Below are 16,127 nucleotides of genomic sequence, written 5' to 3'. Positions count from 1 at the left end.
AAAACCCCATCCACTATTTTGTGCATACATAAACATATTCCTATCATTCTCCATAGAATAACACAAATGAACCACACCTACATGAAAGCTTTATCTGTGATTATCTTCTGACATGCATTTAGCAACTACCAATGTGCACAAATTGAGATGATGAAATGAAGAATTACGACAGCCACGTGTATTCTTTTATGCTTTCAGTAACAGCAAAATCATAAAGCAGTCATTTATTAACTTTCTTTCTTTAGGGAACCCTTTGCATATTGACTTCCTGAAGATGTTGCTGGAAAGAATAGTAAAAAGTGAGGTTGTGGGTCAAAGGGAATGAAATTATTCCACATGTGAAAAACACATCACACATATGAGTGGCTCCTTAAATAAGCTGCACATTTTCATGCACTCATATGACAATAGCTATGCAGCCCCAGGAAAATATATGTTTGATTGAGGGATGTGCCGGAGCAGTGATGTGTATATCTACCCATATTCAAAATTACCTTCTCCACTTTGAATCAGGGACTCTGCACAGTCCTAGTAGAAAGGAAGACAGCCAGCAAGAAATATCAAGTAAAAAATAGATATCCAAATAGAAATTAGATACCCAAAATTAGAATCCTAAATAACTGTATAGGGAACTAAACTTTCTTAATGACTTGCATGGACAGTGCAGCTTCATATATCCTATATGTTGAAATATTTCAAGCAAGGAAGGAAAAAGGTATTTAAATTAAGAAATCACAGGCAAACAAGGGTCCTGGTGATTTGATTGCTCAAAACTTGTCACAGTCCATAACTAATTCAAAGGAAAAATATAATCAGAAATAATTTTAAGACTTGTAGTGGCTACTTCTTTATTTAATGCCCTTCCCAGTTTTTTATGGATTTGGAATGAACAATAATCTGTTATGCAATCCTGAATGATGAATTTACATTTACATTTATTTATAGAAGCTCAGCACAGCCTCAGAAGGCAGCTTTAACAATTCATAACACATTAGAAAAACACAACTCCAATTAAGAATTCAGTAAATAATGCCAGCAAACAATAAGGCTAAACTGAAATGCAAACAGTGAGATCAAATTACATACTAGTGTAATTTCATGAACACTTGGTTGTGTGAATCAGCTCTGATATATCAAGTCAAGGGACAGTTGGGGGGGCAGTGTTATGCACAGAACTCACATAATATCTGTGAATTCAATTATATGGTAAACATTAAATGTTTCACAGGGGAAGTAAGAAGTAAAGCAGTGAACTTAATACAATGTGACATTTTCCGATAGTCACTGTTGCCATTTGGGTAACTTCAGCTGAGCAAAGGCAATGTGTTCATGTGTAAATTAGAGTGTTGCCTTTAAATAAATCAAGATTGTGTGGCATTTGGAATCAGCTTGCCCTTTGCAGGAGTCTTGCGCTGACTCCTACCTATGTGACCATTCTTTTGAATCTAAAATTTACAGGATTATTCTATTTCCATTATTGTCCCTTTAGCAATAATATCAAGCGAAATTTTTTCCCCTCATAGTTTTTCTTCCCGTGCTTCTGCATATCTCCCTCATATTTCATACAACTAACCAACACAGCACAGAACTTAATAAAATGTGAAAGTCCAGCCCAGGAACGTATTTTGTACTGTCAAGTTTCAAAAATTTTACAGCAGACTTGGACAAATTACATCCTGCCATGTTAAACATATTGTGATGGATTATTTGGGAGCTTGGAAGAGAGAAAAAACAGTATTCAGAAAAGTTATTTACTGATTCCTGCAGGCACCATTGGTTTGCCATCACCATCTCCATCTGCCTATTTGTATGAAGCATCTAAGTTGAGTTTCTAGTGGCCACTGTTCTTTTCCAACTTTCAGGCTAGATCTCAGATCCCCTTCCTTGACTTTGTTGTTCTCATCCACCAGAGTTCCATTTCTCCTCTCCATTTGTCTTTTTTACTCTCTTTTTCCAGCCCAATATTTCCCCATATCAGAATCATACATTCCTCATCTTTAATGCTTGCAAGTAATCTGGCCTGATGCCATGTAGGGCTTTATAGGTCATTACCAACACTTTGAATTGTGCCCGGAAACCAATTGGTAACCAATGCAGTCCACAGAATATTGGAGAAATATGGGCATTATTTTATTGTGGTTTGAAAGGATTGTTTGTTTATATCAGAACTGAAGTCAATGGTAGACCATATATAGGCCTGCAAAAGCAAGATAGGCTGTAAGATCCTTCATACCTAATAGTATATGGCTGATGTGTAGTGTTCAGCTTGGTAGGTTACCAGTATGGATGAATGAATCCATCAAGCTCAAGCTTTAGCTTTCATTTTTAACCTTACATTTATTCTGTCTCATTTCTGAATCCATTTGCACATTTTATTAAACCCACTATGACAATTGTGGATATTTTTCTCAGTCTACCTGTTTTAATTCATCTTCTGTTATGCACACAAATATGTGTTTTCTGCCTATTTTTCCTAATATATGTGCTACTTTTTACCATTTTTAAAATACACTATATGGCTCTCTTATAAAACTAAATACTCCCTCATTTGGACAAGTACAATATGGAAAGATAATTCAGTGATTCACTAAAATCAATGGGACCCTGCTGATTTCAGTGCATTTACTTTGTGCATGGCTCCATTTAGATACAGGCCAATACCTCTGAACAGAAAAAGAGAAATAGCCGCACAAGGCTGTCAAGCAAACTGCATGCTTCTTAATTCTTTCTTCTTATACAGTCTCTCTTCCCTGTAATTAGTCAAAGGAAATGGCAAAGTGAATCTAACATTTTATCCCTCAGTTGTTTGTTTTCATTATTTCCCCTAACAGTATGCTGCCAAGGTAAGAGCCATTAAGATGTTCCATATGCTACTAAGGTACTATTACTGGTGGATGATGGCAGTATAATTACACAGTAAGTCATCAGAAATATGAGTTTGGCAAGAGTTGAAGAATCCATCAGAATTTCACATTAATTTGAATGACCTCAGTTTTCACTGTTGTTGAATTTCTGGAAAACGCTAGAATGTCAGATGGTTGCAAATAGACTCTTGCAGCCCAAACAGTTTGAAATAAGCAGTGGGCAACTTCTTTGATGTAAATCATGAATACTATATAATAGAATATAATTCTTTGATGGCTGTGTGTGATTGGACACAGAAGGAATTTGTCTTTGGTACATATGCTCTTGGTGTACTTAAAAGAAAATATACATTTGTCAAGAATCATGAGGTACAACACTTAATGATTGCCATAGGGTACAAATAAGCAATCAGGAAACAATAAATATTAATATAAATCATAAGGATACAAGCAACAACAAGAGTGAGCAAATCATGGGTGTTTTTTATTTTAAGACAGTAATCTCTTTCTTTTTTTGGGGGGGGGTGTATAAATTTTATTGTTTTTCCACACCTTACAGAGATTCAAATTCACATACCTCAAATTAGAATACAATACAATATAATATCAAATGCCAAATTCTTAATCCAAATTTCCTAATTATTTATCCAATTTATTCTACTACATATCATTCATCCTGTGCTACCTCCTTTTCAAATCCTATCATCCGGACTTCAGATATTATCTTTTGCCCTGATTTGAATTCAAAGTGCTATTAGCTATCTCAACTTCTTGTGGCTATTTGCTGTTTATCTACCAAAACTGTGCTATCATGCTACAATCCATTTCTTATATTCTTAAACTCATTCTTACTTTTTAAAACCCTCATTTTATCATAGTTGCCCTTAACAAAAGAAATTTCCAAATTTACTTCTCTTTATATCCCAGGAAGGAAAGAAAAGATAAATATTCATATCACATCTTAATCTAATTATAACAATATCAATATACATAGGAGGAAAGGTTGTGTTTACATTTTTTAAAAAATACTTCCCATTCGCTTCATTCCTTTCATTATACCAGTATATCATTTCTACTTTAACAAATCATAATGATTATATATCATATTATTGTATTATTTTTCAATAAAAGTAGCTTCCATCAAAAATCCCCAAAAATAGTAGTAATATTTTTCCCTAATCTATGTATCTTCCACTATTGCTCTTAGTGTAATAATCTTCCCTAATCTATAAATCCCACTGCCAAACCCAGTGTAATTATCTTCTCCAATCTATGTGTCACTGTCATACCAGTGCAATAATCTTCCCTATTCTAATTATTTTCACTGCCAATTGCAGTGCGATAATCTTCCCTAATCTATATATCATAATCACAACCTTTTTCAATTTTCTCATTCATAACCATTTCAGTTTCCTCTCTTATTCCATCATTCCATTTTAACTTTTTTTATCTCTAATTTTCTTTTCAGTAATAAACTCCAATAAAATTAAGTCATAAATAATTCCAATTCATTTAGTTTCATAGTCATTTCATTTTATAATTTATAGCTTTATGGGAAAAAAACTCAATCACTTCCTCTTCTTTGAAGTGCTGCTATCTTCTGCTGTCTTCTGGGTTTTCAATGTCAATGTTCTTAAAATGTCTCAAACCTCTTTTCAAATTGCATTATCCAATATGTTTTCAAATAATTCAGTCAGTTCCATCTTGAATAGTTTCTTTCTTCCAGGCCATAGCTGGCATCCTCCTTTCTCATAGAAAACAAATGTGAAGGCCAAGCAGATAAGATATGCTTCCAAACCATGTTAACATATTTACACAGATTGGCTGCTATGTTTCCTCCAATCACAGGATGGTGCTAAATAACAAATTTATTCAAGTCTTCCGGTACTTATAGACTTTCTTTAATGCGTGTAAATGGAGAAAAAAATTAAAAAATAAAATAGCCTCCACAGCGAGAATTTAAGGAGTCCCAATTCAAAAAGACAAGTTTAAAAATAGTTAAGAATATTTAAGATCCAATCTTGGGCAATTGCTACTTTGAAAAGTTTTCACCATTTGCCTCATTGCAAAGACAGCTTCTTCCTGTTCTATTTCAGGCTGTTTTAGCTCCGTTGAAATCAAATCCAAAATCCCTTTCGACTGCTTTCACTCACCAGCACCAGCTTTAAATCTCTTCTTTCCTCTGTAAGTACACCTCCAGCTCTTTTCAGATGTTACTGATCATCTTTCCATCCCGGCGTTGTGTTGTCTCCGCGGCTGTATCGGCTCAGGCATGGCTGCCTGGCCAGCTTCACCCCACACCGGTGCAAGACTGGGCTGGTTCGTCTGGTGGGCCATGCCAGTCCCTACCAGGCCCTTGGTAGTGTCCCATGCATCAACTTCCCTTCAGGAAGGATCAGGTCTGTTCCAAAAGGACCAGAACCCCCGGGCAGTGGGGATTTGGAGCCTTTCCAAGGGAGAGGAAAGGCTCCTTGCTGCCACGGCCATCAGACCCCACCCCTCTTCCCCCAGTAATCTCTTTCTTAATGGGTTGTAATGCTCTATAGTTCTCTAAAAGAAAATGGAGAGGAAAAAAGTAGAAATCTCCTCGTTTGAAAATTAAAGGCATATGCATACATTAATGAAGAATAGAAGCATAATTTAGCTTTATGACCCACTTGCCAGGGGACCTGAGAGGAGTTTGAATCCATTTTCAACACCAACTCTATTGTACTTTCTCTATTAAAGCCTGCATATATTTGCAGAATGTTGAAAGGGAAGTATAATTGTGTTCCTTATTCATATGGCAATTTACACCCTGATATAATCCTAGTTGAAAACTGCAAATAAATCACCCCTTCTCCTGCTGAAGTCATGGCCATATAGGATTATTAATATAATACTTTAAATCAGCTTATTGCTAGTCAGGTTTTTAACTGTTTGAATTATGGCAATGGAAGTGTGGATTGTAAAATGACAGAACATTCAGTTAAAAGATATTGATTTTGCAGTTTGCTCCAGAACATTAGCTGTATCTAAAACTCCTGAATTATCACTACCATAATGTGTCTGGAAAGATTCTGTCTGCAATATTTTCTGTTTAATTGTAATATATAAGGCATGATTTTATTACCTAAAGAAGTGGAAACACTCCCTTAGCTATAGTCCTTAGCTAACTGCTCTTTGGGATTGGTAACTCTGCCATTAAACAATGTGATTGTTAAGTGGGAAAACCACATGACAATGACTATGCTTTCCTATGGAAAGAGACAAGACCTTTGACTTTTGTTTGCCTCAACTTTTGTAATGTTTAAATCTCTGCTTACTATCTCGTACACATTGAATGCAAGTGATTCTGTAGGCAATGATTCTGTAGACTTGACTGTTTTCTGATTGCACTTGCTTTCAATGTGTAAAAGAACAAAGAGCCTACTTTTTGAAATCTCTTTCTTTCCATTCTCTCTACTCTGTGTGGGATGGGGGAAAGCAAACAGTTTCTGTAAGCAATCACTGCTTTATATGATAATTCCCCTCTCCACCACCACTCCAAGTAGCAGAGAGACTAGTTATTTTCTACACATCAAGAACAATGTGAGAAAATTGGAAGAGGGAGGACTATTATGCATGTTCACTGCCTTGACTTATTCATAAAGTAATAAAGGCAGAATAAAAGTCTGTTTAAGGCTTATGTAGCCACTTCATAAGTTGTGTTTTCTCTGCATACAGGTCTCTTGGCCTATTTCTTTTTAGCAGACTGGAATCCTCTTCAAGGGTTTGCATAGCTTTATTCCACATTTTACAAAGTATTGAAAACACAGTGGTACTGATGATGTACAATAGTTGAAAAGAAATGATATATAAAAGCAAAAATCATTCACACATTAATTACAAAATCGCCAAAACCGTAAAGCCTACAAACTTGAAATTTGCCACACATGTTCCTCTTACCTTCTAGGTGCTAACCAAGAAAGGGTTTTTCAAAATGATCAATTGGAGCATTAGTATTTCCTATATTATTATTAACATGCTCAGATGCTAAGACGTTCTACTTCCTCTCCTCATCTGAAAAGAAATATGATCCAAATGCAAGATACAAGCAGAGGAGTTTCAGTTTTGCTTTTACAGCAACAAGTACCTTTACTATAGAACAGTTTAGCTAACAACACCCAGGGTCCTTCCTGTCTCCTTGCTCACACAGCAAATACTGTTTGAGTTTTCAAACACCTCTCAACTCTCGCACACATTGACAGTATGCTAGCCAGATGAATACCAATGGATGATGGTAGGCAGAGACAGATGCCCCCCCCTCCACCATCACTGGAACTTGATTTATATTTCCACATATGCCCATAGTCTTTCTACTCTTGAATAACTATAGTTTCAGCATGCATGGAATTGCAATTTTAGGAACTTGTGTCTAGCAATCCGTAGATGATCCAATGTTAAACACAAATAGTAGAGATTTTCTTTGAACCTGATGGCACACTTAGGAATTGACATGCGCCAAATCACAGTCAGTTTAAATGATAGCTTAACTAAATAAAGCTTTTGCTCAGAAGTGGAACATATATGCCTTCTAGCTCCTCTTTCTTTTTTCAGCCTCTGAAATTTAGTATCATGCTGTTCTGCCCAGCATTATTATTCCTTGATGTACTTCTGGGAAAAGAGAACTGATATAACCCCCATTTAAGTTTACACATCCCTATAAACAGAATACCATATCCAAGTCCTCATGAAACTTAGCCCATGTGAAACTGATGGTGCCATATCAACCATCAGCATAAAAGCCCAGACTTTTAGTTTTGATGGAAGTAATTATCAAATAATTATCAAAATGTTATTCTTAATTTTTTGGAATAGGAGCATTTTATAACAGTGAAGATAATCTTTTTGATTTTAGAAAGAGCCAACATAGTCATACTTCACTCAGTATCAAGAATGTAGTGTAGAGGTGGTCAACAGTATTAAGTATCTGGGGTGCAGACAACCAACGATCTGAAATGGTCTCTCCACACATCATCCTTAGTGAAGCGTGCAAACCAGTATCTCCACTTCCTGCATCTTTCTCCTTCTGTTGTAGCCACTTTTTACAGAGGCATAATTGAGAGCATTTTAACAAACTGCATCACTGTTTTGTTTGATGACAGCAATGCCTCAGATAGAAAGTCCATTCAGAGAGTGCTAAGGAAAACTGAGAAGATTATAGGAAACTGGCTTCCTGTTATTCAGGATACTGCTTATAAGTGCTATGTGCTTAGAGTTCAAAGCATTATTAGAGATTCCCACACACCCACTTTACAGTCTGTTTCTGTTGCTGCCCTCTGGGAAGAGGTTTCAAAATATTTCTAGCAGGACTAACAGATTCTGTAACAGCTTTCTTCCCTGTGCCATTCATCTGGTAAACTTCAAGATTCACTTTTCTCACCATATACATATATACATCAGAAGTAGACTGTGTTGTTTGTCTGTGTCATATAATATATGTGGGTACGTGGGTATATGCATGTCTGTCTGTCTGTCTGTCTGTCTGTCTGTCAGTCAGTCAGTCAGTCAGTCAGTCAGGTTTATGTATTGTACATTGGATAATATGTCACAAAATTTCATTTACATTTTTGATGATTAGTTTACATTCAAAGTGACAATAAAGTTGTTCTAAATTCTAAGGCTATCTCTACTCATTGCCAATTAAAGAAGATTTGTGTTCTCAGATTGTGTGATATCCGCAAGTGGTTGTGCGGTAATGTTTTATGTCAGAATTTGAGATTTGCTAGCTCTCATACATAGGGGAAGATTTCTATCTGTACTAGTATAAGGTTTATATAGTCCATGTGGTATACTGTGTTAATAACGATAATGTAGGATATATTTATTCTCTGATTAATTTTCTATAACTGATCAAGGGATGATCCAATTAATTGTCACTTCATCTTAGGTATCTTCCACCTAAAAGTACCAGAGTCATCTCTTGTTGGTTCAGCTGTTGGAAGAATCAGAGCAGTGGATCCTGACTTTGGGAGAAATGCTGAAATTGAATATACCATTGTTCCAGGAGATGGGGGGAATTTATTTGACATTAGCACAGATGAGAACACACAAGAAGGAATCATCAAACTGAAAAAGGTATTTAGCTAAGATACAAGATAACTGTCTACCTGTCAATTTAATCTACTCAGACAAACTAATAAGATACCAGACTTGCTGACACATAAGACTGAATTGGAAACAACCTTGATGTATGATTTACATGTTCATATTTATGTAAGTTTGGCTTGAGAATAAAACTTGATAATTTCATTCAGGATGGGTAAGTATATTTGTGCTCTTCAGAAAATGTCAGGATAGTAAATGATACTTCAAATCATGGTTTAAAATCCTGGCTTCTTCTTTAAGTAGAGATTAACCCAGTTCAAGTGAAATGGAAGACTGTAATTTTAGGCTTGTTATACAACATAAATTTTGTCAGCACGTTTTTTGTTTGGGGATTTTTGCTCTGTTTCTTGTTTATTTCGTTTCACAAAGAGTTTTTATATTGGCTATTTTTGGTGGATTATGTTGAAGCCCTGGATGGTGTGATCTAGCATTGTGTCACAAACCTTTTCTATTAGAGTTTGCAGCAATCTAACCAGCACACAAGTAAATAATTCAGCAGAATTCGTGTATAAAAGAAACTTCTTTATATACAATAATATAAACCATGATGCAGGTATCCAATACCCACGCAGCCGAAGCCAGAACCAGAACCAGAGCCAGAAACACAGAAGCTATATAATACAGAGACAATAATGCAAGGACAAACCAACTCTTTTATACATAACAGTCAAGCTAAGCCATGCCCTGAACCATCTGAGTCACCAAACAATCCTCGTCGGCTGACCTGTTACCATGTCTATTCCAATTCATGAACTCTCACACGCTGACATTTTCCTTATACAATGAAAACATTTTGAAGCTGCAAACTCAAGCTTATCAAAAGAAAATGTAATAGGGGGGAAAAACACATTATTATGGGCACTAGATTTTATATGTCTGGAACCTTCAGAAGCAGATTTTTCTAATTGCAATTTGTTGTAGCATAAACTCAGGCAGCTGAACCCATGCGTGACCAAAATCTAAGGCTAATCTGAATTATTGCTACATAGTTGGCTTAATTGTACAACAACTTAAGTAAACTTTCCGTTCTCTTTAAAACTGTGAAAAGTAATTGCACCCTGGGGCTTGTTTGGAGATGGCTTATGTAAAAGTAAATGTGAGTGGGTTTAGATGAAGGAAGCCACTGATATTGAAAAGCTTTCCTGTGCTGCCCCACATAGCTGTAACTTCCCTCTCTCCACTGGGGAAGAAAAGATTGAAAACAATGTAAACATTATCTTTTCTACTGAGAATATTTCATCAGATATGCTTCATCCACTTCTGCTTATGTTTGCGCATTAGTCAGCCATTATTGTTTCCATGTGCAGGAGCCAGTCCTTAGTCTGCTTCTAGTTTTCCATAAAATCCACTTGGAATTCCTCTTTTGATCTCAATGTTGTTTTTTATCTTCATCTAATCATTATCTATTAGCAATTTAGTATTACTCATCAGCAAAATCTATTTGAATTGTATCCCACTGAGCCAGATTCACAAAACCAGACAGCAGTTGAATTCAGATCATCAGTGCTGTCACTTCATTGAGGTATAACCTTAAAGAGATTTTTTATAAAATGATGCATATTGTCATATATCACTGCCTAAATGTAAAAAAAAAATATTAAAAGGGAGTTTCAAATATTTTGGGACAGCTAACAAACGGTACATTTTTCCATCTCTGGTGCATACCAGAAAAGTAGAAAATACTGAGAGCAGCTGTGTATTTTGATCCAGGACATTTTAAAAGTGAATGTGCAATTGAAACTAAAGACTTTTCTTTTTGATTTAATAGATAAACAAATGGAAATAACTTATGGAACTTTGTTTATATATTTGATAACAGCAGTGAGATTTTTAAATGCACAAAGATAGAAGGATGTTGAAATACCTACAATGGAAAAATGGATGGTGACGCTAATGGGATTGGCGGAGATGGTGAAATAGGCAGCATTATTTAAAGAAAACACCTTGAATAATTTTGTTTCTACTTGGAAATCACTTTTCAATTATTCTGAGAGAACAGCAGTAATAATAGCACTTAAGTTTATATATTGCTTCATAGTGCTTTACATATGTCTCTAAACATTTTATAGAGTCGGCATATTGCCCCCAACAATCTGGGTTCTCATTTAACTGACCTTGTAAGAGTGAAGCAGTGAAAATCGAACTGCTGGCAGTCGGCAGAATTATTCTGTAATACTGCATTCTAACCACTGCATCATCAACATGGCTCTGGCTATCTGAAAATAATGAAATGTTGATTTGGGGATTTGATGATTAGAAATATATGGGATTACAGAAATAACAGGATTATGTTAGCCTTAGAGTAACAGTTTGTTTTGTTCTTTTTAATTCATATCTGTAACATAGAAAGTTGAAAATCATCTTTCTTTTCCTCTTACTTTTTCTTTCCTATATATCCCACATACCCACAAACATATACCCACATACACCCACTGTATATGTGTGCGCATGTATGTATGCAAGTGTGTGTGTGTGTATTTGTGTTTGTGTTCATGTACATTTCTGTAGTACTTGTAATTTATAATGCTACTCTAAGTTTATATTGTATAGATTGCTAATTTTCTTCTTGTATATGTGTAGGTTGAAAACCCCTTTTTAGTATATTTGATTTCAGATAGTTTTTTAACCATTTTTTTATTGTGGGGGAAGGTCTGTATGAACTTTACTTAACTATTTTGGCATTGCGGATTTAGTTTTGGATATTTTGATATTTGAATACCAGTTCTCTTGTGTTGGTTAATGACTGCAATAAAGTTAAATAAGATATATTCCAATACCTGTTATTAACATATGCTTGAATGCATGTCAAAACCTTTTGTATTGCCTAAGGGAAAAATGATAATAAATTTGTTGGCTGGAAGAATATGTATTAAATTCTATTTCTAATTATTTTCAATTATTTTTGTAACACAGAATTTATGGGGAAGGGGCAGAGTAAATATGTGTAATTCACCTTATATCTCAAAACTGCAGTTGCTAACTCTTTGTCTTTTAACAGACAACAGTTTTGCTATTTCCCAAGAATATCTAGTTAGTACCTTGCTGATAATCTTATGTCCTCTTACGCCACATAGTGGTTTCTGTAAAAAATAGCAGCCAAATAAAACTAAGCAAGTTTAATGCATTGTTAGAATTATAGCCAAAAAGTACAGTGCTTGTATGGTCTCTAACAGCAATTTTATTATTTATTTAGGGGGTTCTAATTTGGAGTACAGTAATTCAAAACACTTGATGTTCTGTTAGCTGCAACTTGCAAGATAGGAATGGGGAATCTGTGCATGCCTTTTGTTATTTCTATTTTTCTACCCTTTTATTGGAAAAAATAAATAAACAAATAAACCAGCTGAATGTAGTAGGAATGCTAGCTGCTCAGGAAGGGAGTGAATAGTTTTCAGAGCCTCAGATTGCCGCATTTTAACATCAAAAGGAATAAGCCTTAGAGGCTGATAAGAAGTATTGAAGAGAATCACAGATCATATGTAAAACATTATTTGGGGATGGGGCAGGAAACATAGAAACATAGAAGACTGATGGCAGAAAAAGACCTCATGATCCATCTAGTCTGCCCTTATACTATTTTCTGTATTTTATCTTAGGATGGATATATGTTTATCCCAGGCATGTTTAAATTCAGTTACTGTGGATTTACCAACCACGTCTGCTGGAAGTTTGTTCCAAGGATCTACTACTCTTTCAGTAAAATAATATTTTCTCATGTTGCTTTTGATCTTCCGCCCAACTATCTCCGGGACCGCCTTCTGCCGCATGAATCCCAGCGACCAGTTAGGTCCCACAGAGTTGGCCTTCTCCGGGTCCTGTCGACTAAGCAATGTCGTTTGGCGGGATCCAGGAGAAGAGCCTTCTCTGCGGCGGCCCCGACCCTCTGGAACCAGCTCCCCCCAGATATCAGAGTTGCCCCTACCCTCCTTGCCTTTCGCAAGCTCCTTAAAACCTACCTCTATCGTCAGGCATGGGGGAATTGAAATTTCCCTTCCCCCTAGGCTTATAGAATTTATACATGGTATGCTTGTATGCATGAGTGGTTCTTTAAATTGGGGTTTTTTAGATTGTTTTTTAATATTAGATTTATTTATATTGTCTTTTTATATTGTTGTTAGCCGCCCTGAGTCTTCGGAGAAGGGCGGCATACAAATCTAATTAATAATAATAATAATAATAATAATAATAATAATAATAATAATAATAATAACTAACTAACTTCAGATTGTGTCCCCTTGTTCTTGCGTTCACTTTCCTATTAAGACTTGAGAAAGAAACTTAAAGTGGTCAACTTTGATTGTTTTTGAAGGGAAGGTCAATGGCTTTTCAATTTCTGTTCTGTAGCCCAGTGTTTCTCAACCTTGAAAGCTTTAAAATCTGATTAAGCTGGACAGCATCACACGGAGTCGTGTGGTGCAGAGGTTAAAACACAGTACGGCAGGCTACTTCTGTTGCCTGCCAGCTGCCTGCAGATCCAATCTCACCAGGCTCAGGGTTGACTCAGCTTTCCATCATTCCAAGGTGTGTAAAATGAGGACCCAGATTGTTTTTGGCTGATTTTGTAAACCACTTAGGGATGGCTATAAAAGCACCTTGACATGGTATATAAGTCTAACTGCTATTGCTATTGCTACTCCAGCTTGTACAAAGGCCATTATATAGTGAAGAAAGAAGTGCCAATGGAAACACTCAACTGGAAAACAGCATTTTTTAAACAAAAGACAGGAATTTCATTGATTTTATTCAAGTAGCCAAATCATAGATATATAGCCAAGAGCAGGAGTCTCCAACCTCTTCAACTTTAAGGCTTTTGGACATCAACTCCCAGAATTTCTTAGCCAGCTATGCAGGCTAGGGAATTCTGGGAGTCGAAGTCTATAACTCTCAAAATTGCCAAGGTTGGATACCCCTGGCCTGAAGTGTTCACTGAATCAGTTGCAAGAAAGAATAGGGGAATGTTTCAATAGTGTTTTTTCAATAGTGATTCAATTTTACTCTGAGACAGTTTCTTTATACACAGTGATCCACACTAATAAACAAGCAGAGTTATTTAGAACATTCTTCGTTATTATCCATTCTGTGATATATTAGGAAAGATGTAACATTTTGTTCAAACTAACTAATAGGAATGATGTGGAAATCTGAAACCAAGAAATTAACATTTTTTAGTTTTAAAATCGTGGCACTGTACACAGTAGAGATAAATTATTTATTGTCTCCCATTATGATCTTTCAGATGACTTGAAAAAGAAGCACATTTCATAAGGTTCCCTATTATACTTCTAGGGAGTATACCAGGGTTGAAATACAGCAGGTTCTGACAGGTTCTGGAGAACCGGTGGCAGAAATGTTAGTAGTGCGGAGAACTGGTACAGGAAGTTTGGAGTAGTTTGGAGAACCAGAAAATACCGCTTCTAGCCCCAGAATGAGGTAGGAATGTGGATTTTGCAATATCATTCCCCCAGGAGTGGGGATGAATGGAGATTTTACAGTATCCTTTCCCTACCAAGCCATGGCCACAGAACCAGCAGTAACAAAAATTAGATTTCACCCCTGGAGTATACTGTGTTGGTTCTTCTTTTTCTCACTATAACATTATTTCAGGCATGTGGAAATTGGACAGCAAAATAATGTTTATAATTTGAAAAGCAATTGAAAACAAAGCAGTTTATTTATTTATTATATTTCTGCACCACTTCAACATGGGATAAGGCAGTCAACATATAGAATTCTGGTTGAAAGAGAACCTGACTTGCTTTCATTTCATGTCCCATGTTGCCCGTAGTCTATCTATATTTATCAAGTTTTTTTACAGCAAGAAAATGTAGCAGCATTAGATGATTGGCCCACAACTGAGAAACAGCCTTGCCTAAAAATTCATCAAGGATTGTCCTGATTTCTTTTGGGGGCTCTGTGAGTTTGACATGCTGTTAATACTTTCAATAGCTCACTCTGTGCTAGCAATCATTAGAAGAGCAGTGGCAGAGAGCTGATAAGTAAGAAAAAGAAACACAAGATTTTTGCAAATGAATTATTAAATTTATGGAACTGATCATATGCATTTAAGAAATGAGGTTTTGTTTTGCTTTGCTTTGCTTTGTTTTGCTTTGCTTTGCTTTGCTTTGCTTTGCTTTGCTTTGCTTTGCTTCGCTTCGCTTCGCTATGCTTTGCTTTTTTTTCTTTTTCTTTGCTTCTGATGAGTACTCCATTAGAGGGGATTTCAGATTCATCTGATTCATTGATCAAGAGATATACATGTAGGTGAATCAGACTCCCCAGCTAACAACTTAGCCAGAGTTTGGGGTGGGGGGGAAGGAAGGTAGTTGAGCTACTTAAATCAATGTATCACTGTGTGGAAGCTATGAAAGCAGATCCCATAGTAAGAATAATCTGTAAAGCAATTGAAAACAAAGCAGTCTATTTATTTCTATTATTTCTACATTATTTCAACAAGATGTAGTGATAGTCATTAATGTGCATGCTTTCAAAAGAAGATAAATTCACCAAGGAAATGTTGAACAATAACTATATAATTGAAGACTCCTCTAGGTTGAAAGTAGCATACTTTTAATTACTAACTAAATTGAAAAGAACAAAGCGGTGAAGACTATTTCACTTTCTCCTGCTTGCAAGCAACAGAAACATCCAATTTGCCACAGTAAGAAACAAAATGCTGATCTTAGATGGTGCTAGTTCTAATTCAGCAGAGTTTATCTTACATTCTTATGGGCAAGCAGGTATAAAGCAATTATAAACATTTGTTTTTAATGTTTCCCATTTCAGTGAATATGCATTTTAAGGCTATCATTTCCCAGACAAAACCTTAGAGATGAAACAGAAGAAGAACCGAAGTAATACAAGGAGTTGTCCATATGTTTGCCAGACTGTGGTGTTTTATATAATGTTTCAGGCTGTTGCATTTATCTGTAGAGATTCTCAGTTATCCAGGTCATGTTTGTCCCAAAGTGCTTTTTCAGGAGGCAATTGGACTTCCTTCTTTTTTTATCATTTGAAGTTGTTTCAGTTCTCATCCAAGAAGCTTCTTCAGTTCCGACAGGATAGTGGGGGATGGAAGGATTTATATTCCTTGCAGCCAGGTGGTCATTTCCATCATTTTAGAGGGTCATTGAAGCA

At 35.9% G+C, this 16,127-nt stretch overlaps 1 protein-coding gene across 2 annotated transcripts in view; it reads left to right on the top strand.

Moving 5' to 3' along the window:
- The window catches only part of CDH12 (cadherin 12), an 896,151-nt gene that overhangs the window by 836,042 nt on the left and 43,982 nt on the right, over window positions 1–16,127 (top strand). For both annotated transcript variants that reach the window (XM_070747115.1, XM_070747113.1), the window contains one exon: window positions 8,776–8,963. In XM_070747115.1, the coding sequence (XP_070603216.1) occupies window positions 8,776–8,963 (188 nt within the window). The remainder of the gene's footprint in view (window positions 1–8,775; window positions 8,964–16,127) is intronic.

This window comes from Erythrolamprus reginae, chromosome 3 (assembly GCF_031021105.1).
Source record: "Erythrolamprus reginae isolate rEryReg1 chromosome 3, rEryReg1.hap1, whole genome shotgun sequence".
NCBI classification, from domain to species: domain Eukaryota; kingdom Metazoa; phylum Chordata; class Lepidosauria; order Squamata; family Dipsadidae; genus Erythrolamprus; species Erythrolamprus reginae.
Note: the sequence above shows the minus strand (reverse complement) of the source record. Positions and strands in the feature narration are given on the sequence as shown.